This window comes from Dipodomys spectabilis, unplaced genomic scaffold (genome assembly GCF_019054845.1).
Source record: "Dipodomys spectabilis isolate Male_0828 unplaced genomic scaffold, ASM1905484v1 ptg000069l, whole genome shotgun sequence".
In the NCBI taxonomy this organism is placed as follows: domain Eukaryota; kingdom Metazoa; phylum Chordata; class Mammalia; order Rodentia; family Heteromyidae; genus Dipodomys; species Dipodomys spectabilis.
The window spans coordinates 10,567,501-10,592,730 of record NW_024870746.1 but is presented as its reverse complement, the minus strand read 5'-3'; the positions used below and the strand labels follow the sequence as shown (position 1 = coordinate 10,592,730).

Below are 25,230 nucleotides of genomic sequence, written 5' to 3'. Positions count from 1 at the left end.
TTTAGGGTCAGTAACCAGGCTAAGTTCAACCCCAGGACTGCAAAAAATAATAAAATGTGAATAACAGATTTATCCATGATAGCTGGTAATGAATGAAATGAAACTGTCCCAATTTATTCATTTTAACTTTTGTTTGGCAATTATATATTTACATGGTTCCAATTGAAGGTCACATTAACAATTAGTAAAAGAAATCAAGCTTTCCTCTATATCCTCTACTTCCCCAAGTAGACCTCTTCCAATGGTTTTCTAGTTTTCCATTCTATAGGCAAATACACGTGTGGCATCCTAAGATAAAATACTATGAGTGTGTTAGGGTTTGAGGCCATGCATACCAAGGATGTACTGTACCATCAGCAACAACTTGGTATAGTATGGTGTACTACTACTACTACTACTACTACTACTACTACTACTACTACTACTATGGCCTCTTCCTCCTTACAGCCGCATAATACACCAATGTGTATTTACCAGTTCATTCAACTAATCCCTTTTACTGATGGATATGAATTGTTTTCAGTCTGTTTTGCCAAATAGGGCTGAGGTATCAGTGTGTATTTTTTCTATTTCTGCCAGTATAACCAGGTACTTTATTTGTGTTGTCCCTCAACAAAAACAACCGCTTTAATGCACAGCAGAAAGCTATTTAAGAACACATTACAGAGTAAGCCTTTAAATGTAGATCGCCTCCTCTTATTTTTCCTCCCACCATACCTTGATACAGCCTTTGAAAAAATTACTCTGCCAAGGAAAACAACAAAGAATAAACAAGGAGTATAGTTTTATTTCCTCTGAGCCATCTGCAAAACACTTAGGACCAACATTTAAAAAAAAAAAAACACAAAAAAGCCTCCTTTAAAAAATTTACATTAAAAAGGGGGAGAGGGGGCAGAAGCTAAGTGATTAGTATATTAGCCCCACGGAGCTATCACAATTCTGACTGGTCCAAGATATGGAAAGGATGTAGGGCAGATATAAAAAGAGGAAGGAGAATTTACTGAGGGAGAGGACCCCGAAGTGGGCCACGAGGGGGAACTGGAGGCCGAGGAGTGGGTCTGGGTGGAGGGAGGGGCCCCCGCTGGTAGCCATAGGGTGGGGGTCGAGGAGGGCCAGTGTAACCATGGGGAGGCATCAGTGGAGGGGGCCCACGCATACCGTGTGGAGGCATAGGACCGGGGTGACCTGCAAGAAAGAAAAAGTTGATAAAAGTGAGAAATTGGAAATGGTTGATATTGGGAGATGTGTAGAAGAGAAAAAAAGCTGAAGGCGGCATGGGACAAAGGGTATTAAAAAGAAAGCTGTACGAATGTGAGACAGGACATAGTGAACATCTGTAATCCCAGCACTTGGGAAGCTAAGGCAGAAGAGTGCTGAGTTCCAGATCAGCCTAAGCTACCTAGCGGCCAACCTGGGTATTACAGAAAAGAGCGGGGGAGAGGGAGAAAGGAGAAGACAAGAAGGGGAGGAAAAGGACACTGTGATAAAGGAGATGGCTAGAACCCACTCACCCATGGGAGATCCAAACGGAGGCCCTCGGGGGGGCATGCCCATTGGGGGAGGTCCAGGATGAGGCATTCCAGGTGGTGGGCGGGGTGGAGGCTGCCCCCCAGAGCCTGGAGGCCCAGCATGGGGGTGTCCTAAGCCATGAGGGCCATGGTGGGCCAGCTGCATCTGAGACATCCCTGTGAAAATAAAAATGATACAAGAAAAAGAGGGTGGTAGGTAGACAGGATAACGAAGAAAAGGAAGACATAAAGGTATATGGAAAATAAGGCTGACAAAAGCACTCTATCCCTGATCCCATCCCAACAGTAAAACCTAACCACTCACTCACTTCACTAGTTCTTTTGGAGTTAGGCTCAGTAAGCGATGCAAAAGTATGTATCAAAAACAGTGGTGAGTGCTGGGAAGGTGGCACAGTGGTAGAGCGCTCGCCTCGCATGCATGAGGCCCTGGGTTCGATTCCTCAGCACCACATAAGCAGAAAAAGCCGGAAGTGAGTCCTGTGGCTCAAGTGATAGAGCACTAGCCTTGAGCTGAAGAGCTGAGGGACAGCGCCCAGGCCCACAATTCAGGCCTCATGACCGACCAAAAAAAAGAAAAACAAAAAAAACAGTGGTGACAGGTTGGATAGGCTGGAGTAGCCTACATACTACCTGAGCGAAGGTCTTATTGTAAGGGACAAATAAGAATTCTTCAGAGTGGTAAGACTGACCATGATATATTGTAAAGAGGTACAGAAATGTCAAAATGAACCTCTCCTTAAGTAAGTAATATATGCTTTAAAAAGAGAAGATAGGGCTGGGAAGGTGGCTCAGTGGTAGAGTGCTTGCCTTGCATGCATGAGGCACCACATAAGCAGAAAAAGCCCGAAGTGATGTTGTGGCTCAAGTGGTAGAGCACTAGCCTTGAGCTGAAGAGCTGAGGGACAGCGCCCAGGCCCAGAGTTCAGGCCCCACAACCAACATAGATAGATGTGATTGGGACAGATGTGGGAAGAAGGATAGAAGGGGAGACACTGATCAAGCTGCATTGTAAGATAAGCTGGTGCTGGTGGATCACCCCTCTAATCCTCTCTACTAAGGAAGCTGAGATCTTGAGGATCTCAGTTTGCAGTCAGCTTGGACAGAAAAGTCCATGAGACTTATCTCCAAATAACCAGCAAAAAGCCACAAGTAGAGGTGGGCTCAAGTGCTCAAACATCGGCCTTGAGTGCAAAAGCCAAGTGAATTCAAGCCTCACTATTGGCACCAAAAAAGGGAGGAAAAAAAAATGTACTCATAAACCCTTTTGTACATCTACTTAAATTTTAAAAATATTTTAAGAAAAAAACAACTTGCAAAGACAGAACTGTTACAAGCCACCTGATAATAGTTAAAACACATCTCTTAACTTTGTAACACTATTTTAGTTTGGATAGTTATGTCGAAGGGAGCATTGTATGTATATAAGATATTTAGAAGCATTTCTGTCCTCTACATACTAGGTGCCAGTGGCATTCTGGCCCAATCCAGGTGTGATAACCAAAAAACATCTCCAAATATTGCCAAATGTCCTGGGGGTGGGGGATGTAACCCTTGGTTGAGAACCACTGACTAGACCATTATGAAATTTTCACTTTTCTTTTTTTTTTTTTTTGGTCAGTCATGGGGCCTGAACGCTGGACCTGAGCACTGTCCCTCAGCTCTTCTGCTCAAGGCTAGCGCCCTACCACTTGAGCCAAAGCGCCACTTCCAGCTTTTTCTGCTTTTGTGGTGCTGAGGAATCGAACCCAGGGCCTTATGCATGCAAGGCAAGCACTCTACCACTGAGCCACCTTCCCAGCCCCAAATTTTCACTTTCTTTTAATGAACAAGGCACTTGTAATTCTCAGGAGGCCAAGATCTAGAGGAAGCTCATCCAGGCAGACAAATCCAGGAGATTCCATCTCCGATTAATCCAAGCTAAAAGAGTGGCTCAAAAGATAGACAGCCAGCTACAAGCCAACAAGCTGGGCAAGCACAAGACTCAGTATCAGAAAAAAAAAGTAATTCATTTGTGGTATAAAGGCACACCAGCTTTTATAAATAATACCAAAATCTCACTGGCTAAGAAAAAAAGCTTTTGCTTATGTTTCATCCCCCTCCAAGAAAATTCTTCGGAAAGACCTGACAGTGGACATGACTACCCCCGAGCAGAGACTGGGATCTGCAAATCAGAAGTATGTCAAACAGCACAGTATATCCCAAAAAAATACCAATCAGCATCAACATACAGTGGAGGGAATCATCTGTATGGTCCAATTTATGAGAATCCCTAGAGGCAGGAGTTTGAGTTTTTCTGTAGGCAAAAGGGGGCAGATTTGAAACAACTGCGACTGAACATATTTTAGAAAAATTACTGTGAAAATAATCCAAAGATAGAAACAATAGTGTCAAAAGTGACCAGAAAATACAATAAATTAAGTACAAAGCAATGAAGAAACAAGAGCCTGAACTGGGACACTGATGTGGAGGAGATGCCAGATAGGAGTAGGACTTGCTATGAGAAGATATGGAGAACCTCCCATTTTTTTGGTCAGTCATGGGGCCTGAACTCTGGACCTAGGCACTGTCCCTCAGCTCTTCAGCTCAAGGCTAGTGCTCTACCACTTGAGCCACAGCACAACTTCTGACTTTTTCTGCTTATGTGGTGCTGAGGAATCAAACCCAGAGCCTCATGCAAGCAAGGCAATCACTCTATCACTAAGCCATCTTCCCAGCCCCAGAACCTCCAAATTTAAGAACTAAGCTCCTGAAAACAAACAGGAAGAAGAGGCCTGAAGAAGGGTAGAAAAGTAGTTATCTATTGAACAGTAAGATTATGTCTAGCTGGTTAATAACCATGGATGAGAGGCCCAGAAAACATCAGTATCTACATTTTTTTTTTGTCGGTTTTGGAGCTTAAACTCTGGGCCTGGGCACTGTCCCTAAGCTCTTCAGCTCAAGGCGAGCGCTCTACCACTTAAGCCACAGCATCAATTCTGGTTTTCTGGTGGTTAATGGACTTCCCTGTCCCATCTGGCTTTGAACTTCGATCCTCAGATCTCAGCTATCTAAGTAGCTAGGATTACAGGCACGAGCAATTGGCGTCTGGCTAGTATCTACATATTTAAAACTACAGATACATGTCAAACACAAAGAAAAAGGAGCTTTATCAAAGATGGTTTAGACACATGCAAAGATAAAGAACCCTGAGAAACAAAAATAGATAATAATTTCAAACTGGAAGACACGGATAGTTATAAATATCACAGAGATTACATCAGCTAAGGAGCAGAAGTGTCTCCTAGATTTGATAACTGGGTTACAATTAGTTGGAATGAAGTCAAGAGATAATGAGGGCAAAATGTTAAGGAAATAAAAAACACCAAGTATGGACTACTTTCAGAAAAACTTAAGAAATAGAGATAAGTTAGGAAGTGTTATAAGTGTTAATGTAAGATATCTTGTATTTATTTTAATGAATGTCTCAAGAGAGAACTCTGAGATACTTATCACTGAAGAACAAAGAGCAGCAAGATTACCATTGACAGTACCCTCTACCAAGCTCACTGCTCCCTTTTCCAGCCCAAAAAACACCTACCTGGATGGGGCATCCCACCTGGTGGGAATGGGTGTGGATGTGAATGTCCATGTCCAGGATGTCCAGCCCCTGGAGTTCCTGCTGAAGGGGGGCCATGTCCTCCAGCCCCAGGAGGCATAGGTGGTGGGGGCATGGCTGGGGGTATTCCAGGTGGGAGGGCTCCAGGAGGCGGTACTGGAGGTGGGAAGGACCCAGGAGGTGGCATTCCTATATAAGAAATGAAAGAAGAGTTAATGGTAGTGAGCAATGTCCTTAAAGAGCCTCCAATCTTGCCTCACGAGTGGCTCAGCACTTTACCCTCCTCTCAACACTCTAAAATCAAAAGCAATGGTTAGCAAGTCAAACTTCCATCTCCTGAAGAAACCCAACTTTGTTCATGGCTATCACCATTCCCCTCTCATTCCCCACTGACCCAGCATACTGTCCTTGCTGCTTGTTTTGTCTGCATCCAGCCCCACCCCCTGCAAACCCAAAACAAACATAATCCAAACCTAAAGTTCTACCTGGTGGAGGGAGCCCAGATCCCAGCGAAGATACCACAGGATTGGGGGCAGAAGGCGGAGGGGGTGCATCTGCAAATAGCTGATGAGGACGGTCAGCCTGGGAAAGTGGATTCTGAGCTGCCAGAAGTCGTTCAGCTGCTGAGCCATGGCGCTCACCCTTAGAGTCCTTCTTGAAAGCATAAGACACTGTGATAGGGCGGTTACAGAGATACTGCCCATTCATGGCCTCAATTGCTGCATCTGAAGCATCAAATGAAGCAAAATTAATAAACGCATAACCTTTGGAGTTGCCTGTGTCAGGGTCCCGCATAATTTTAGGGGTTTGTAAGATGACCCCAAAGGCGCTGAAAGTATCATAAAGCAGCTTCTCATCAATCTCTGGGTCCAGGTTCCCAATGAAAATGTTGGCCCCTACATCCAGGTTTTTGTTATGAGCTGATGCCTTGTTCACCCTGATAGGCTTTCCATAGAGTTTGATCATGTTCATAATCTTAATGGCATAGTCAGCATCTTCCTCACTCAAGAATTCAACAAAGCCATAACCTGGAAAAGTGGAGATGGGTAAGTTTAACTCAAGCGAAGAGATTCAAAATGGAATGTAACTCACCCTCCCTCCGCCAACCACAAATAATGTGACCGAAATAAAAGTGTCACTTCAACTGTGAATGTGAACTGTGAACTGACATTTACGAGAAAAATCTCCCAAAGGCAAACTGTGAACTGAAGTTTAAGGGAAAGAAGTATTTAGACTGCTCATTCCCAAACAGTTATGAATACTGTTGGGACTGTTCGGGAGCACTGGTCCCTACTTACCCTGATGCTGGCCAGTGACTCTATCCTTTGGCATGTGCGTGTTGACCACGGGCCCTGCCTGGAGAAAGAGTTCCCACAGGAGTGGTTCGCTGACCTTCTCGTCCAGGCCCCCCACGTACACAGTGGCATCTCAAGAGAACAGAAAATGAGGGTCGGGTGAGGGCAGAGCAGAAAAGGAGTTGGTGGGAACATGAAGATGGGATTTCGGCACGGGGAGGGCAGGGGCCCATGCATAAAGGAGAAAGCAAAACAAAACACGTGCAGCCCTTAAACATCTCTCCTTACTGGGAGTCTAGCGAATCTGCTAGTTTGATGCTCAGCTGCAAAACGTGCGGCTCCGTGGGGATGTTTTTTCTGTAGTGGCAATGCGGCCGGGAATCGGGCCTAGAAGCCGCGCCCCAGGCCTCGGCCGGCCCCGGCCGCGCCCCCCGCCACCCGGGGCCCAGCTCACCCCCCCCGGGAGGTCTAGCCTTCCACCTCCGCGGAGCCGCCGCCTGGCTCTAGTCGGCACCCCTCAGATCCCCTGGACGCATCCCCCCCAGTTACCCTGGTTCCGTTCGGAAATCGGCCCCGCAGCCATGGCGAAGAGGCTCCCGCGCCGTCTCTTAGCGGCAGCTCCGCCCCCTGACCGCAGCTACTACTTCCACTTCCGGGGCGAACATGGGCGGGGGGAGCGCTGGGTGGTGCTGTGGAGGGAAGGAGTGGGAGGAACCGGAAACTGCAGCAGCCATCTTAGGAGTGTGTGTGTGTGTGTGTGTGTGTGTGTGTGTGTGTGTGTGTCTGTCTGTCTGTCTGTCTGTCTGTCTGTCTGTCTGTCTGTCGTCTGTCTGTCTGTGTCTGTGTCTCTGTGTGTCTGTGTCTGTCTGTGTCTCTGTGTCTCTGTGTCTGTCTGTCTGTCGGGGATGTGTGTGTCCGGGGTCTCTGTGTGTCTGTGTCTCTGTGTCTGTCTGTGTCTGTCTGTCTGTCGGGGATGTGTGTGTCCGGGGTGGGGGTGGGGGCTTGCGTAGTCAGCTGGCGCTGTGTTACTGGGGTTCTAGCGATCAGTGTTTATTTGCTGGTTAATTGGAGATGGACAGGTCCCAGCTCCCTGCGGAACCAGGATTCCAGGCGTGAGCCGCCAGCCGACTAACGCGGGCTCTGATTCGGAGCCGACGTGCCCCTGGCACCTCTCAGAACTGTGGCGGCAGAGCTGGAACTGCCTCATGAGGCAGTGCTGGGCCGACAGAGAATTCGGTACTCCCAAATGTGAAAAATCAAAAGCTAGGGGGGAAATGCTGGCTTTCACATATATACATACATATATACATATAGTGATTTCTGTGTGGGTTTTTAACTCGTGCCCTTGGCCATACGCTATACCACTTAAGTCAGACCTCCACCCCACAAAGCGAAACTTTGTGACATAGGAAAGAGTGTGCAGAGGAATCCCCCCAACTCAGGCTCACTTGCTTTGAAGTGCAGGCAGCCTCCCATGTCGGCCCACAGCATGTGTGCAAATACAAACTCACGTCCCTGTGTCAGAATTAAAGGTGTTAGTTTTTCCATATTGGGGATGATATGGCACAATGTCTGAGCTGTAATGGTAATCATTACTGCATAGGCAAGGAAATCTGAGGCACCATGATCATGTGAATGACATTGAGTAGTGGCTAGGATTGTTTCAGACTTCAGTCCCAACCTCCAGAATACAACATCTTGATAAACTCGTCCTATTTCTTCTAAACGGAAGAAAAGAGAACTCTTTCCCAAATTGTTTGTGAAGAACTTCACCTGACCCAAGTTATTATCAAAATACAGGATCCCACCTCCTTTACCCACCACTCTTTACTTCCTAGGATCCTGCATTTAAACACAAGGAACAATGCCAGCTCTTTATACAAATGTGATTTAATGAACTTAAATAGAAATGTCACTACAATCTGTCATTCACACACACACAAACCAATGGGGGTGGGGGGAGGGGGGAATAAAAATTGGATTTAAAGCAGCAGCAGCAAGAGGGAATAAGAACTAAGTCTCTAGGACATTCTTTTGGAACTAATAAACAGCATTTCTGACCTCACAATTTAACAGCTAGTTATCCAAAAAATGGATGAAATTACCTCCACCCCACCTCCAAAAAAAGGCAATTGCATTTTGGATTGTTTTTGTTTCTTAGTTCTTTAGATCACAAAATACATGTACATGTATTACAAGCAGATGCCTGTAATCCTAGCTACTCAGGAGGCTGAGATCTGAGGATCGTGGTTCAGAGCCAGCCCAAGCAGAAAAGTCCCCTTGAGACTCTTATCTCCAATTAACCACTCAAAAGCTGGAAGTGGCACTGTGGCTCGGGTGGTAGAGCACTAGCCTTGAGCACAAAGAGGCTCAGGGACAGCAACCAGGCCCCAAGTTCAAGCCTCATAACCGACAAAAAACAAAAACAACGAAACAAGACAGAAGAGCTGGATATTAGCACCACCATCTGCTACAGAAACTCAAAATGAGTTTCTTTAAAGAGGCTGGAATGTGAAAAGCTAAGGCAGCAAGGCCAGATAGAAAAACTTCTGGATTAAACAGAGCCCTCCCTCATCCACGCTGCCCCCCGGCCATGCCTCCGAGAATGCTGGTAATTTCACTGGGATTGGGAGAGAAAAGTATTTGGATCTCTTTTCTTGCAATGATCCTGGGGAAATACTCTTGGTGTCCATTTTCTTAATAGCTCCTGAAGACAGGCTAGTTCTTCCCGAAGGCCAGAGATTGTGAGAGCTGACAGGCCCATCTGGGGAGGGGACAAAGAAGGGTAGAAATGAGTATTATTGAAACTCTAGCTTCAGTAATCTGTCTGCTACTTCTTTACTGTTCTTTCTCCTTCAAACTATCCCTTCCATTCTACTTGATCTAAGCATTTCCACACCTTCTACACCCCAAACCTACTCAATTTGATAACAGGAATAGTACTTCCAATCCCTTTAGCTCTTTCTCCCACTCCCACTCCCCATCTCCCCTTCTCACCTGGACCTCAGGCCTTCCCCTCAGGTAGCAGCGCTTCCAGAGCCTGATCTGGGGTCCCAAATATCCAGGTAGCAATAGCCCTGGAGGTAAAGGGCAAGCTCCCCAATGTGAGGGGAGCCCCCACTCCTGGTCAGCCAGGCTTTCAGAGGAGGTAGCTGGTCGAGAGAGCCAACGAGAAGGGACTGCCAAAAGAGAAGGACTGTCTCGCCAAGGACAAAGCTGATGCAGGGGGGTCAGGGCCCCTCTAGAGAAAAGCCACATCGAACGTGGAGGTCCAGGAACCATGAAGTTTGGCTAAGGAGGAAAGGGAAGTCAAGTGGCAATTGAGAAACCAGATAACCCCAGTTTGGGTCAGGAAGAGTGTCCTGCACTCAAAACTAAAAGACAACTCTTCCTCTCATCTATACTCGTTAGGCATCACCCAAGCCTTGGGACTAACTGAAACTGGTTTTAGAGAAACTTGTAAAATATGGGCACAAGATTGGAAGACTAATAAACAGAAATGAAGATAAAAGGGATGCCCTTGGTGCTATTCTAGGATTTCTCGTTTCTTTGCCACAGTCAGGTACTGTAAGTGATAGGTATAAAACAGGAGTGTGGCCGGGCGCTGGTGGCTCACGCCTGTAATCCTAGCTACTCAGGAGGCTGAGATCTGAGGATCGCGGTTCAAAGCCAGCCCGGGCAGGAGAGACCGTGAGACTCCCATCTCCAATAAACCACCAGAAAACTGGAAGTGGCGCAGTAGCTCAAGTGGTAGAGCGCTCGCCTTGAGCTGAAGAGCTGAGGGACAGCGCCCAGGCCCAGAGTTCAAGCCCCATGGCCGACAAAAAAAAAAAACAGGAGTGTGGTAGCTTTCCCTGCGAAACTCAGGGAAAGACATTGTATCTTTCTACTCTTCTAGTAGCATAACCTATGAAAATTCAAGGGAATTTAGGAAGCTTAGGCATCTCACCTGTCTAGGGAACCAGGATTCTGGGCAGTGCTCCGGGTCATAGCCAGGATTATGGAATTGTAATATCTGTTCATTGCTGTAGCGTAAATCCCAGTCCCAGACAGAGAGCTGCACATTTATACAGTTCCCATCTGGGGACTGAGAGTTTTCTGGGGTATAAACTTGTGTATAGGAGTTAAACTAGACAAAGGAATCAAGAAAAGAGATGATTAAACAATATATATATACACACATATTATACACATATATATGCTCACATATATGTATGTGCGGAGATATATGTATGTCTGTATAAATTACATATATGTGTGTGTGTGTGTATATATATATATATGTATGTATGTATGTATGTATATTCCCCCCCAAATCCAGAGACAAATCACTGAACTTACGCTTTCTATTTCAGGCATCAAATGTAGAATAAGGTCAATTTTCCCTTTCCCAAACACAGATTTCTCTTATAAAGCAAATCAAGACTAAACTTCAGCAAAGACTTCTTGGGAGACATAGACAAAAACAAGTCAAAAACAAAGGTCACTGACCTGTCTGCTCTGCTTTCCACGCTCCCAGGGAGTATTTCTCAGGAAAGTAAGAGTGTCAGGAACCCTGACACTGTCATGCAGAGCAAGAAGGAAAAACTCAGAGAATTCAAACTCAGCTGGAAATTGCTGGAGGAGCTGCCAGACACAATCAAGGAAGAGGAGAAACACTGGGGCCTAAGAAGAGAGCAATTAAAGGTTAGGCCTGAGGTATGGCTCAAGTAGTAGAGCTTTTGCTAGTAAGTGCAAGGCCCTGAATTCAATCCCCAGTACTGCTAAAAGTAACTAAGAGGTTAGAGAGGATTGTGAGGACCTAAAAAGGTTGGATTCCATAATAAGGGGATGGGGGGGGGGGGGGGCGGGGGGAGGCGGCACACAGGAATAGGATACTAAGGAGGTCAGGAAATGAAAGTCTGAGTTGAAAGTAGTTCATCTGGGTTTTCAAGTTCAACATAACCTCAGGACCTTTCTGATTCACTTCCAATGGATTATAATGTTATTTTTCTCCCTCCCTTAGTGCATGCTCCCAGCCCTCCTAAATTGTTCTCACCTCTTCACTGGCCCCAGTTCCCCCAAACCGAGTCAGGAAGGGGTGACCAGCTGCCACCCACTCTCGCTGCACTACTGATTGAAAGCCAAACAGTGTTCGGGCTTCAGGGGCCAGAAGCAGCTGGACGAGTGAAGAGAGGAGGCCGTTGAGATCACGATCACCACGCTCTGGGTGATAAAGAAGAAGGACAAAGAAGGAGGGGTCCAAGAAGCTAGGGAAGAAGAGAGTGAGAAGAGGAAGCATGGCAAGGAGGAATAAGGGGGGTGGGGAAAAGTTGGGGATAGGTGGGATTAAGAAGGCATATAGATGTAAAGACAAAACAAAGCTTGAATGATTCACTTCATAGACATGTGGCTAGAAACACCCGGTGTCACATGCAGAGGGCAGAACCACAATTCTCAAGCCAGCTTCCATAGTACCCTTCCCACCTCAACCCCAACCCCCATCCCCTGACAGAAGGAAGGGGAAGGAGGGGCTAAGAATATCCCAGTGATCAAAACAACAAGTAATAGTGGGAAGGCAGAGGTAGTTATGAACTTGGGAACTCATGGGTAGTTCCTAGTGACAGGAAGATGCTAGCACTAGAAGACAAGATTTATGACCAACTCCATGAGCACTATCCAGCCAGGTGGGTAAGGGAAAAAAAGGAAGAAATGGCGTGGGCTGACCCAAGGAACTCACCTTGAAGTACTACAGAACGAACCCTGGATGTCACTAAAACTGAGACATCACTGGCCTTTCGAAGACAAGCCCTAGAAGAACAAAGGAAGGAGAGGCTGATAAGCCTGGAAAAAGAAGTAATGGCTTGGAAAAGAGGCAGACTCCAAAATCCTGACCCTTCCTCCAAGCAGTAGCAATAACAGACATCTTGGGAAACCAAGAAGAGTTCATGCAAGAATATTTAGAAGCCCAAGTGTACAGACATTGGAACAGCCAGAATTATAAATCATGGCTAGAAGGATAGTACCTGACATAATCTAACCATCGTGTTCCTTCCAACGCTGAGAGCCATTTATCCTCAGCTACAGATGAATCTGGTAGAGAGTATAGGAATCAAAGGGACAAAGAAATTAGGAGAATTGGGACTTGGGACTCAGGTCTATAGCCTGATGGGTTTAATAAGTGGTTATTTAAGACTGTGGATAGAAATGAAGTAAGTTTAAGGATGTGTGATGTAACTGAGTGGTAGCGTGCTTGCCTGCCATGAGCCACCAGTACCCAGCTGATGGTAAATTTTACAGATCTACTTTTTTTTTTTTTTTGTATGCTGGTTCTGGGGCTTGAACTCAGAGCCTGGGTGCTGTCCTTGAGCTTTTTTTGCTCAAGTCTAGTGTTCTACCACTTGAGCTGCTGTTCTACTTTTGGCTTTTTGGTGGTGAATTGGAGATAAGAGTCTCAAAGACTTTTCCTGTCTGGGATTGGCTTCAAATCACAATCCTCAGATCTCAGACTTCTAAGTAGCTAGATTACAGGTATAAGCCACCTGTGCCTAGCTTTATAAAGCTATTTTTTTTATTTTTTATTTTTTTTGTCGGCCGTGGGGCTTGAACTCTGGGCCTGGGCGCTGTCCCTCAGCTCTTCAGCTCAAGGCGAGCGCTCTACCACTTGAGCCACAGTGCCACTTCCAGTTTTGTGGTGGTTTATTGGAGATAGGAGTCTCACAGTCTCTCCTGCCCGGGCTGGCTTTGAACTGCGATCCTCAGATCTCAGCCTCCTGAGTAGCTAGGATTACAGGCGTGAGCCACCAGCGCCCGGCTAAGCTATTTTTTTTTTTTAAAAGAGTATGTTGTTTCTAAGAAAATAGGCAATCAGTCTATAGGAAATGCAAAGATCTATAGGAAAAACAAAAATCAAGCTTGGCACGGGTGGCTCATGCCTGTAATCCTAGGTATAATCCTCACAGGTCTAGGATCTGAAAATTAAAGTTCAAAGCCAGCCCCGGCAGAAAAACCAGAGAGATTCCTCTCCAATTAAACAACAAAATGTCAGAAGTGGGGGCTCAAGTAATAAAGCTCCAGCCTTGAATGAAAAAGCTGAGTTCAAGCCCCAGAACTAGTTAAAAATAATAACCCTAAGGCTCACTGGCTGAAGGATTAATCATCTACAGTAGACAAAAATGGTAAACCAGGTGAGAATCAGCAGGCCTAGAGGCGAAGGGCTAGAGGTTATTCTCACCAGGCAGACACAGGGCCCTCAGCTTCAAGTGGGCAAGTTGGACATCTGCAAGCCCAGGCAGTTCATCCATTGCGTCTACAAGGACAACCTCGGAATGCCCAGCCTGGAGCATGGACTCCACTGCTCTGGAGGGGAGAAGTTAGACACTCAGGAAAGGAGTCTTTCCAGAACCCCTACCCCTTGCATCTTCTCATCAGGCTCCCTCACCTGATGTCCTCTTTGTTGGGGTCACTGGCATTATAGAAACCTCCACATCGGAGAAGATCACTGCCCCCTGGGTGATGCCAAGATAGGCGCTTCCGATGGGAGAGAAGAAGGTTATTGTGGTAGAAACTAGCTCCAGCGATCCTTGTCCCACAATGATGTCTCAGACTTCCCTCCCTCTACATTGTTCCCTGACCCCTGTGACCCTCTTAACCCAATCATTACCCAAACCCTCACACTGACCGGTCCACGGCCCTGACGGAAGTGGCCAAATGTTCTCCTGACCTCACTGTCCAGAATTCGGCTGGGGACCCAGAAGTACCGGGGGAGGCTGCAAAATGGAGAGTGATGTCACAGCTTGGCTCAGTGATTATCTATCAGGCAAAGCTACCAGGAAGCTATTCCAAGGGATCTCAAGTTTTGAGACCAAGGAGATAACTGGGCTAGGAAGGTGGAGTTTGTGGGAACTCCTACATTCAAAGGACTGGAACTAGGAGACAAGGAGTACAACAGGGGTTAGAGTAGACTAGAACCATCACCTGGTAGCTACATCGAACCTCTCGTTGACTGTGCTGACCCTCCAGCCCTTGGCACCCTGTTTCTTCAGCTCCATTTCCCAGTCTTCTAATGTCTCCAAGAGCGGAATAGGTGGTTTTCTGAAGCCAGAACCCTGGCCTAGAGCCCGAGTGACATGCAGAGGAAGATGAGAAGAAACTAGAAACAGTTTCTGAGCTCTTGTTTGCAGCTGCTAGTCCTGCTTTCCACCCCCACCCCTTCCCCAGATCCCATTGTCCTTTCTTTCCCTAAAGCATGCTTACGCACCAGCCTTGCTCAGGGTGATCCCTCCATACTGCTGGGTTTCATTGCTCTGAGCTCTGGCTTGGACAATAGCCATGGTTACCTGTAGAGGAAAACACATCCCATCTTTTTGACTTGACTGAAGTGATAAGAATGCACTAGCGCTCCACTGACCACCAATACAGAAGCGCAAAAACATCCTAGTGGAGGGGGCTTCCACAGGTCCTGGGGTCTGGGGTTAGAAAAAAAATCAAGAACCCCCAAAACAGAATACTGATTCTGGAAATAATCTTAGGAATACTATAATCCAATATGCCTTGCTTTACAGAGAAGAACACTCACCCATAGTCACACTGCTGGTAACTAGCAGAGCCAGATCAGAATTTAGGCCCTTTACCCCTCTAATACTAACATTTATCCGAGCCTTTTAGCTCCTCTCTGAAGAAAAGGAGGACTGATGAGAGGGACCTTAAAGGATAGGAGACTACTGGGAATTGTCAGGGAGGGGTTCCTAGTTCCTTTTATTTTAAATATTTTTAATTAGTTTATATTAGTTATAGGGGGACAGGGTTCGTTGTTACAGTCTTCCAATGTTTACGCAGTATTCCAATCCATCTCATCCTGTTCCCCACTTCCAAATAACATCCTCAATAGATTTCCTTGTTTCATTTTCTTTTCTTTTCCTTTTTTTTGCCAGTCCTGGGTCTTGAACTCCGGGCCTGGGCACTGTCCCTGAGCTTCATTTGCACAAGGCTAGCACTCTACCACTTGAGCCACAGTGCCACTTCTGGCATTTTGTTTATGTGGTACTGAGAAATCGAACCCAGGGCTTCATGCAAGTTATGCAAGTACTCTACCCACCAAGCCACATTTCCAGCCCCCTTGTTTCATGTTCATAATCGATTTCAACAGTATTCAATCTTCTGTACCCTCCCCAAAGGACCTCTAGTTTCTAAAGAGAAGAAGGATCTTCTGGCAGTGATTTTTTTTTTTTACCTGAAAAGCTTGAGGTTCTAGTCCGCCAGCCTCAAAACCAATTCTGAGCAGCCGGAAGTCTCTGCCATGAATTAGAATCTCCTCAGGGATGAATTTAAGCTGGGAACCTGGATGGAGCTGAACTCGTGCTAAGCCACTCACTGAAGTCAAGAGTTAAAAGAGGAGGTAACCATAGTGTTGCCCTAAGAAGAGCTCTTCCCACCTATTCTCTTCTGAGGATAGAGAATGGATGAGGAGAGGTTCCAACATCCCTTTTTTGGGGGGGAGGGGGGTCCAGTCGTGGGGCCTGAACTCTGGGCCTGGGCGCTGTCCCTCAGCTCTTCAGCTCAAGGCTAGCGCTCTACCACTAGAGCCACAGCGCCACTTCCGGCTCATTTTTTTCTGCTTATGTGGTTCTGAGGAATTGAACCCAGGGCCTCAGGCATGCAAGGCAAGCGCTCTACCACTGAGCCACCTTCCCAGCCCTCAACATCCCTTTTAATGACCTGCAGACTTACTAGCCTCTAGTCGCTCAATGTTGACCAAAGAAAAGTCATATTCACTGCTCAGGGGTGTATCCTAGAGAAAGCAATGACAGATGTTACAGACATCTGAAGTAACACTCATGTTTCCTACCTTGGTGATCCGTCATCCCATGTAAGAGGCCACCACTCCTAGAACCAATACCAACTATCACTGGTACATTCAAAAGAGACCCCTTAACCCATAATATTTGTCTCAATCCTTGAACTTTTTTTTTTTAAGAGTCTTGCTGTGTAGGGCACATTAGCCTCACACTCACAATCCTCCTGCTTCAGCCTCCCAAGGGCTAGGATTATAGATGTGTGCCACCACATCTAGCTTCTAGTTGTTTTTTCTACTGCCTAACCATCTTACCTGACTCCGTTGCCATCCACAAGGCTGGAAGGTGACCCTAAAGTTAGTACAGATCAGGATTCCAGGCAACTCAGGTTCCAGCCCTTTCCTCAGCCCTGGGGCCCATGCTAGGATCTGCTCCCCTAAGGAGAAAGAAGGGAAGCCAGGTGTTGCCCATACTTGTGAACACCTACTCTTCTGCAGCCAGGAATCTAAAAAAAGGGAAGATTAAAACCCTTGCTCACTGAATACAAGCTTGAGAATAAAGAATTGGTAAGTTTTAATACCTCTGTAACTAGCACAGAGCATGGAAAACAGAGCCTGCACCCAAATAGTTCCTGGATAAATGAGAAAAGAAGGAACAGGGTAAAAAGAACGAATACCAAGGACTCAGTTCTCTCTGCCAGCTCTGGTCAGAGAAGAGAACAAGCTTCAGGCAGAGGCACTTTGAGCCAGGAGAGGAATATGGAGGTGTCTTCGGTGAGGAATTTGGAGGGGCTTGCGAGATCAGAGTATTACCTGGCAGGCATCCAGAGGCCAAGCTGGATGCCAGACTGCCAAGCTGCCGACTCCTGGGCTCCGGCATCCTGCTTCCCTGCAAAGACTTTGGTTCAGAATGCTGAGAAGAGTAGAGGGTTAATCCAGCTCCCTCCTCCTCCAGCCCCGGAGTCTGGGATTACCTCAGCAGCTGTGGGAGACTGGGGGAAACTGAGCTCAGTGTCTGCGGGGAAGCTCAGGACCAGGGCTGGCAGACACGAGAGGGAGGGGCTGGTTAATGGATAATGAGACCACGAACTTGAGACACTGAAAAAGGCTGCCCAAGCTGCAGCCACAGTTGCGAGACACACCCTCCTCCCCTCGATGCCGTCCTTTCCTGATATCTGCATAGCATCCCCATCCATGCCCCTGCCCAGCCACCCCGATTCCTTCTCCTTACCCCCATCTCTGGTTCCTCCTGCTGGGGGGCAATGTTGAAACTCTGGCCCCGACCCCCCCACCACATCTCTCTGCCTCCATCCGGAGATGGAGCAGGATGGAAAACCTCAAGGATGCTCAGTCCTTCTGGGAAGAGGCTGAATCTTGTGGTGAAGAAAAAGTTTGGGGCAGGAGGGAGGACCCAAGGAACAGGAGCATTTGAGGTGCACAACTGGGGGGTCTTAGGAAAGGTATGCCCTGCCTAGTCTGAGTAGGTTCCCCAGAAACTTTAGTCGACTCTGGAGAGGGCGGGAGAGATGCCCAGCCCCTTAAAGGAGAAGACACACATTTTTTTTTTTTTTTAAGTTCAGAGGAGGAGCCTCGGGGGAAAAAATGGAATGGGCAACCGAGACATAAATACCCAGACTCTTTACCCCAACTCTACTTTCTAGCCTCTTCCTGCTCAAGAGTATTGGTAACTGCTTGAGGGAGGCGGTAACACCAATCATTAAACTGGAATCATTTGAGCTACTGCTGCAGACTGTAAATAAGCAAAACACTCGAGGTTCAGATATTTTATGCGTCTTCCTAAAGGAGGGGAGGGAGAGAGGAATGCAAAATAGTTCAGGCCTCTTCGTTTCCTCTTCTCCTAAATCTGACAAAAGTGGCTGGGAAGGGGAAGTAAATTGAGAATTGGACCTCAGAAATTCTTGCCAGGGGAGGTTTGAGAATTGAGAAAGGGCTAGTTGAGGTGTTTTTTGAATGTGCTTTTCCTGAGAGCCAAATGTCTTCAGTGAAGGCAAAGGGAAGTAGGGAGAGGTGAGTCACGGGTGGTAGACTCAGCCAGGGAAATTTGGGTTTAGATCCCAGGGGTAGGCCTGGGGGGGAAGATTTTTACCACTTAATCTTTCCTGTAGCACCCTAACTAGGCGCACCTCCCCCCTCCAGCACCAACAATTGACCATAATAGGTACTTGACTCCACCTCTAGCCCAGACATCTGATCACCAAATGAATGATTCAAGTCAAGTCTGCCAAAGCCCAGGGCTAGAAACCTCCACACAGCGCCTGCAGTCAAAGGTCAACCTCCTCCCCCTCCCCGCAGCAACCCCAAGAAGCAAGGATGAGGAAGGGGGCTTAGAGGCAAATGAAAGCCTGACAGCTGAGGGTGACTGGGGGCAGAAATGCACAAATCTATTCAGACACAAAATAGAAAACAATGCAAGATAAGAGGAGTTAATGAGCAGCTGTTTTATTGTTACTGAGTCTGTACAGAGGCAGCAATACTAAGGTGGGGACCCAGTTCTCCAAAGTGACATTTCAATGTGCCCCTCCCTCCCCTCCACGCACACGCCCTGCAGCCTCGGCTTTAAAAGTTCCTTGTTTGGCTGCAACTATGGAAATAGTGAAGGTATTGGGAGACAGTCTGGAAAAAGCAGGCTTACACCTGCTAGGAAAGGGCCCCAAAAACTGGATTCTCCAAGTCCCAAAAGCTACTGAGCACCACCACATTCCATGGATCTCAACCTCTTGGGGAGAAAAGATATTTCTCAAGGGCTATTGTAATAAGAGCATAGGAAGAGGTAGGTACCAGTTTTAAAGCCATCAACCCCTTTCCTTCCCTGAATCACTTTTTGTTCCAAACTCCTTCTATTCTTTAATACCTTCAGGTATGAGAGCAGCAGAGGAATACAGATGAAGGAGGAGGAGGAGGAAGAGGAGGAGGGAGGAGGAGGAGGAGGAGGAGGAGGAGGAGGAGGAGGAGGAGGAGGAGGGAGGAGGAGGAGGAGGAGGAGGAGGAGGAGGAGGGAGGAGGAGGAGGAGGAGGAGGAGGGAGGAGGAGGAGGAGGAGGAGGAGGAGGAGGAGGAGGGATCATGGGAATGAAGGGAAATCAGTGCAATTGAGTGACTTGGATCAGCACCTAACCAGGAATGCAAAAGGTGGGGGTGGGGAGCAGCTGAGGGTCCTCACAGGCTGACTACCTCTCACCACCCGGAACACAAACCCAGAAGCTCACTGGATAAGAGGAAGGGTGGAGAGGCAAGGGACTGCATCAGATTTTTCCATTTTCAGAATTTTGCTCTGGTTGCAGGTTTGTGCCAGGAGTGAAGGCTGCCGGGAGGAGCAGCCTGAGGAGGGGGGTGGAGCTGAGTGACTCACTAGATGACTCGAGGAGCCAGTTATAAGCATTGAAGGAGGCCAAAGTTTCTTCCCACCCCCACTCCCTCAGCCAGCCTCCGTTGCTCTTTTCTACTGCCCCTTACCCACTTGCCAGTGAGGAGAGGTGGCACCCACAGAGTCTACTTGGAGACAAGAGAATAGTTTGTTGATCAGATTGAGCACACAGGGGCAAAATACCCTATGATTTTCAGACTGGGTATCTGCAAAGCAAACAAGACAGAGTGCTTGTATGACTCACTGACTCTGCAGTTGGAAGGGGGAAAAAATTAGAAAAATCTAGGGAGCAGGTGATTTCAGGCCAGGCTGTGTGGCTAGGGCACTGCCTCCTTGGAGAAAGAAGAGGACAGATTACAGATCACAGAGGTGTCTGAGGGACTCATACATCTCTGAAATGCTCTTTATTAAGGGAAAAAAAAAAAAGGTTACTGTAACCTTGAACACATGGTTAAAAGGATAAGAGTAGCAAGAGCTAGCTTCTTAGAAGTCCCAGAAAACCTGTTCCTTTCTTTCGGGCACCATATAGTCTAAATATAATACAGGAAGTCATTGTTAATTTTAATTTCACTAGTCTGTGGGTGTGTTTTAAGAAACAGCCTACAGGAAAGGGAAGGACTTCCATTTTAAAGCCCTCCATAATGCTGATTTTTAACACCATTTCATAGTCCTTAAAGAGACTGAATCTTTCATTGGTTATGAGTATGAACTGAGAGCCATGTATTTGACAGGCAGGTGCTGCTCTATCACTTACTTGAGCCGTGCCTTCAGCTCTTTTAATCTATATAGTGCTGGTTCTGGGGCTTGAACTCAGGCCTGGGTGCTGTCCCTGTGCTTTTGTGCTTAGGCTAGGGCTCTACCAATTGAGCCACAGCTCTACTTCTGGCATTTTTGGTATTTAATTGGAGATAAGAGTCTCGTGGACTTCCTGTCTGGGGCTGGCTTTGAACCACAATTCTCAGATCTCAGCCTCCTGACTAGCTAGGATCACAGGTGTGAGCCACCCATGCTTGGAAATACATTTTAGCGATAAATGCCAGTATGTAAGTGGGAGCCAGTGGCTCACATCTAGTCTAGTTACTTAGGGGGCTAAGATCTGGGTTCAAAGCCAACTCTTAACCTTCAGTTAACTGGCAAAAAGCCAGAACTAGAGTCAAGTAGTAGAGCACCAACCTTGAGTGGCAGCCCAGCTCAGTGGGAGTATGCGGTCCTGAGTTCAAACTCCAGTACTGGCACCAAGAAAAGAAAATCAGTGTGAGGGAAAAGATTTTAGTTGATTCTTGTAACTTTCCATAAAACCAGCCTGGGTTAGTTAAGGGAGTGATTTTCAGTAGATAGCTCCATTTGGAAGGCAATACTGACTTAAAAGAAAAAAAATCAGTAGGTACCCCAGATGCCCTGGGTTAAAGAAACCAAGGACACTTAAATTTTAAGCCTGAAAGATGTCAAACCTCACCTAGGGTACAGGGGTCTTATCTTCCCCCTTCATTCACATACCCTTTCTATACCAAAGAATTTTTGCTCATTTCAGTGCAACCTGTTTAAGTCTCCCCATTCCTTCCTCTCTAACACAGTAATTGCATGGGCTTTCCTATTCACCCTCTCACCTTCCCCAAATACCACAAACCAATCCTAGTCTGTCTTCATTTCCTAGGCATTACATTCTTAACACCCATGCCACCCAAACCCTAACATACAGCAAAATGAACTTTACTATCCCATTTATAAAAATCCTGTGTGTGTGTGTGTGTGTGTGTGCGCGTGTACGCGCATGTGCTTGTGATCTCTGGGTTCCTTGTCCATAGACTTAAGAGGCTTCTCAGTGCCTTACTAACCTTCTCAAGTAAAAAGGAATCCTTAATAAAAACTATACCAAATTTACTCCTAGAAACCTTCCCCAGAATTTCCATCTTTTTCTCTTTGAAAAGAGCAAAGGGAATTGGGATTGGCTAATTTAGAAATAAAAACAAGCAGGACAGGATAACATGTTTTTTTGATTTTGTTCATTTGTTGTCTTAAAAACACATATTAACTAGAATCTATTAACAGATCAAATCCAAACACGGCAGTCCAGTGGAGAATCAAATTTCTGGGTTTTATTCTCTGGGAAAATCCAATGTTTCCATTCCTATTGGTCCTGGCCAGCATCCTATGATATGGAGGCCTACAGGAGAAAGAGGCAAGCTGTGCAAACTCAGGGTATGGGTTTGACTCACAGGGTGTCCAGTGTGGGGTAGGCAATGGAGGCTCACGGGTGGCTCATCAGTGTTGTTCTAACTCCAGAAACAAGGACATGACTTGGGTGAGGTGAACAATGCTCTCACCTGGTCACAAAATTGGAGTACTTAAAAACCCAGGAACCAAGACAAATACTATTTTGATACAGTATTTTTTTAAGCAAAAGTTAATGCTAAAAAACCTCATGCTGAACAACATACCAATTTTTTCATTTTGGCAGTATTGGGGCTTGAATTTGGAGCCTCGTGCTGTAAAGGCAGATGCTCTTCCACTTGGAGCCATGTCTCCAGCCCAAAGTTTTGTCTTTTTAAAAAAAAATTATCTTTAAGTTGTACAATTTAACAATTTGTCAATTTAACATGTCCAATCCCAGATTTTAAATAAAGACAAGATCCATCCCCATACTTGCCCCATCCAGCCTCATTTCCCTCATCTGAAGCCTGGTCCTGTCAGATCCTAAGATTTTGATATTTTGTTCAACATAGGCTTTTGGTATTAATTTTTAAAATAATGAATTAAAAATGATCCATTACTGAGTAGACTTTTGTCTTTTCTTTTTTTTTTGGTACTGAGGATCGAACCCAGGACGTTGCACTTGCTAGGCAAGCGCTTTGCCACTGAGCTACATCCCAGCCCCTGAGTAGACTTTTAAATTGTATACCCACGTGCTTTTCATACTAGGTTCCTGCCCTATCCTGAAATATATAAGCCTCCTCCTTGGAACCTCATGGCTTCTTTAAAATAAAAGCCTAGGAATACCCATGGAAAATGATCAAATCAACAGACCAACAAGTTTGGAAAATAAATGGCTTTTGAGTTCACTGAAGAGAAAGAAACCTTTCTAAACAGAATTGTTCCAATGAGGAGGAAGTCTTGACTTGCTTTGTGATTTCGGGAAATAGGATGAAAACTTTCTGTATGGGGCTGAAGGAGTGTATGCAAACAAGAGTCTGCAAACAGACACACACACACACACACACATACACACACAGACACACACACACACACACACACACACACACGCCTTAGATCAGATAGGGGCATTGATTACATTCTACTAGACAGGTGCTAGTGCATACCTCAACAGCAAAACCCTAATATACAACAAACAGCCCCAATTAACATTCTGGATACTTCAGTACACTTACTCCCCTTCTTCATATGTACCCAAGAGTGTCTACAATTGCATAGATGATATTTTTCCCCAGAAAAAATATAAACAAGAAAATTGGCCCAGTATTAGTCCTCTGGCTTAAAGCTCTTAGTAACGGCTCTGGCCAGAGTATAGGCTGTCCAGATTTGTGCTTTGTGCAAAATGCAAAAGAGTTCCTCCCGTCTGTGTCTGTATCCCCACTCCAACTCCCTGGAGAAAAGGCTGGGGTCAGGGAAAGGGAGAAATCCAAAGACAGATGAACTCACTGGGACTAATCTGTGATCTGTGGTTATAGTTCACTAAAATAGATTTCTCTACTTACCTTTATAAATTGCCCCTAGCCCCCTTCCCCATGTTTCAACATCATTCCTAATATCAAAAATATCACTTCTTACAAAGTATTTTATTATTATTTTAATAAACTAACCACAGATTAAGGTCAGTTTTGGCTTAACAAAAGAAGCCAGGATGTTAAGTCCATTCTCCATAAGTAGAGAGGAAGGAGAAAGAATCTCTTAAATAGGAAAAAAAATAGCAATTAATTTTTTAAATGTATTTTTGTTGGGGTCCTTTAGTTTCTTTTACTTAAAAAATTAGTCAATAAAATAAGTTGCTTTCTACAGAAAACAGCAGCAGAGGATGGTAGTGCTTGGTAGGTTTTTGGTTTTTGTTTGAAACAGTCAGGCCAAATGTCTGCCCTTCCCTAAGTGCACTCAGACCCCATGTGGTTATTGCTAAGTAGTTAAAAAATAGATCACTAGGCACCCATTCACCTGAAGAAAATTCAACACACACAGCTGCTCTTCCTATCACTTCCCTTTCCCAGAGGGAATGTTTTTGTTTGTTTGCTTTTAAATAAAATTAAATCTCTCTCTGTCTCTCTCTTTCTCCTTGCCAGTCCTGGGGCTTGAACTCAAGGCCTGGGCACTGTCCCTGAGCTTCTTTTTGCTCAAGGCTAGCACTCTACCACTTGAGCCGCAGCACCACTTCTGGCGTTTTCTGTTTATATGGTACTGAGGAATCAAACCTAGGGCTTCATGCATGCTAGGCAAGCACTCTACCACTAAGCCACATTCCTAGCCCTTCTCTCTCTTTAAAATTACACCTTCTTAGCTTGAGCGCAGTCCTCAAAAAGGACGTGGAAAAGATAGGGGGCAATCAGCAATCTCCTCTTAAACTAGAATGGATAACAAATGACTATTTAGAAGAAAAGAAAACTTAAAAGGAAAAAAAAATCCCCTTTTAAGTTCCTCTATTTCCTTTCTCCATAAATAGGGATTTAAAGACTATCTTCTTCCTAACAAGTACCCAAGAGCACAGATTATTGCTTTGTCTTTACAGATGCTTCAGGAGGAAAAAAAATGTATCCAACCTTAATATCTACCTTAATTCCAATCAAGAGCAAATTGTGTCCAATGTCTCAGTTTCCCTCCACACTTCCAACTCCACTACCCTGGGCTTTTTCCCAACCTAAAAGAACTTTGGTCTGCTTATAATTTTTTTCTCTTTAATCCACTGAGCCTCCTTTACCTGTTCTTCCCCAAGATATCTGCCCACCTCCCACCCACACACACCAAACATTCCCTTACTACTTTCCCTTAGGTTCTGGGATGGGACCCAAAGGGTTAAGAGAACCAACATCTCTCCATCGTTGTATCTCCTTAGTCCCATTAAGTCCAGCTCTGCAAAGGAATAGTACAGCCCTTTGGGCACCATCCAGCCCTGTCCTGCTCTTGCCAGTCTGGCAGCACTCCAGCGCACACACGTGTAAAAGTTTCCAACCAGGCTTCCACATACATTTCTGCATTTGCCCCATCAACACCGGGGCTGGGTCTTGATAAGCCAATGAGTTGAGCTGAACTTTCTTTGTTAAGCCCCTTGCCCTCCAAGGTTCTACCCATTCAGAACCTGTGCACCAGCAGCTCCCCGCTGGGCTCACGCTCCCTCCTTCTCAGTTCTTCCCTGTAACAGCAAGAGCAGAAGTTGTTTGTCTCAGGGTGTCCGTAGAAGCTGCAGCTCGGTTGTTTACATTTGGTCTGGGTTGGGGGAAGCCCCCGGGGACCTCCAGACCATCCATCTGGCTCAGGGGGCTCTCTGTAGCCGTTGCTATAGGAATCAGCCACGCGGAAGGGGGGTGGTAGCAATGCACCCCTGTGAACTCCATCCTTGCCTGGCTCCAGAGAAGAGATGTTGTCCTGGTGGGCATAGGGTCGCCCAGGAGGGCACTGTCTGGGGAAGGTGGCATAGGGTGGAAGGCCTCCCCC

The 25,230-nt window shown here is 46.1% G+C and overlaps 3 protein-coding genes across 5 annotated transcripts in view; all 3 read right to left on the bottom strand.

Annotated features, from left to right (window-relative positions):
- Positions 1 to 767: 767 nt before the first annotated feature.
- On the bottom strand, positions 768 to 7,048 carry Sf3b4 (splicing factor 3b subunit 4). Its single transcript, XM_042681545.1, has 6 exons — positions 6,969 to 7,048; positions 6,423 to 6,551; positions 5,610 to 6,152; positions 5,107 to 5,313; positions 1,512 to 1,685; positions 768 to 1,185 (listed from the first exon to the last, which is right to left on the bottom strand). The coding sequence occupies exons 1-6, from the start codon at positions 7,000 to 7,002 to the stop codon at positions 998 to 1,000; spliced, it is 1,275 nt and encodes a 424-aa protein (XP_042537479.1). The 5' UTR covers positions 7,003 to 7,048; the 3' UTR covers positions 768 to 997.
- A 1,735-nt stretch (positions 7,049 to 8,783) lies between these two features.
- On the bottom strand, positions 8,784 to 17,662 carry Mtmr11 (myotubularin related protein 11). The gene is made up of 17 exons (XM_042681542.1): positions 17,423 to 17,662; positions 17,005 to 17,080; positions 16,507 to 16,628; positions 16,128 to 16,188; positions 15,631 to 15,770; positions 14,659 to 14,737; positions 14,376 to 14,511; positions 14,080 to 14,167; positions 13,840 to 13,928; positions 13,633 to 13,757; positions 12,425 to 12,491; positions 12,139 to 12,209; positions 11,458 to 11,624; positions 10,911 to 11,084; positions 10,369 to 10,548; positions 9,417 to 9,710; positions 8,784 to 9,183 (listed from the first exon to the last, which is right to left on the bottom strand). The coding sequence occupies exons 1-17, from the start codon at positions 17,486 to 17,488 to the stop codon at positions 9,037 to 9,039; spliced, it is 2,082 nt and encodes a 693-aa protein (XP_042537476.1). The 5' UTR covers positions 17,489 to 17,662; the 3' UTR covers positions 8,784 to 9,036.
- Positions 17,663 to 24,431: 6,769 nt separating this feature from the next.
- The window catches only part of Otud7b (OTU deubiquitinase 7B), a 57,983-nt gene continuing 57,184 nt past the window's right edge, over positions 24,432 to 25,230 (bottom strand). For all 3 annotated transcript variants that reach the window (XM_042681537.1, XM_042681538.1, XM_042681539.1), the window contains one exon: positions 24,432 to 25,230. This exon is cut by the window's right edge and continues 834 nt beyond it. In XM_042681537.1, coding sequence (XP_042537471.1) covers positions 24,868 to 25,230 — 363 coding nt within the window. In that variant the 3' untranslated portion in view covers positions 24,432 to 24,867.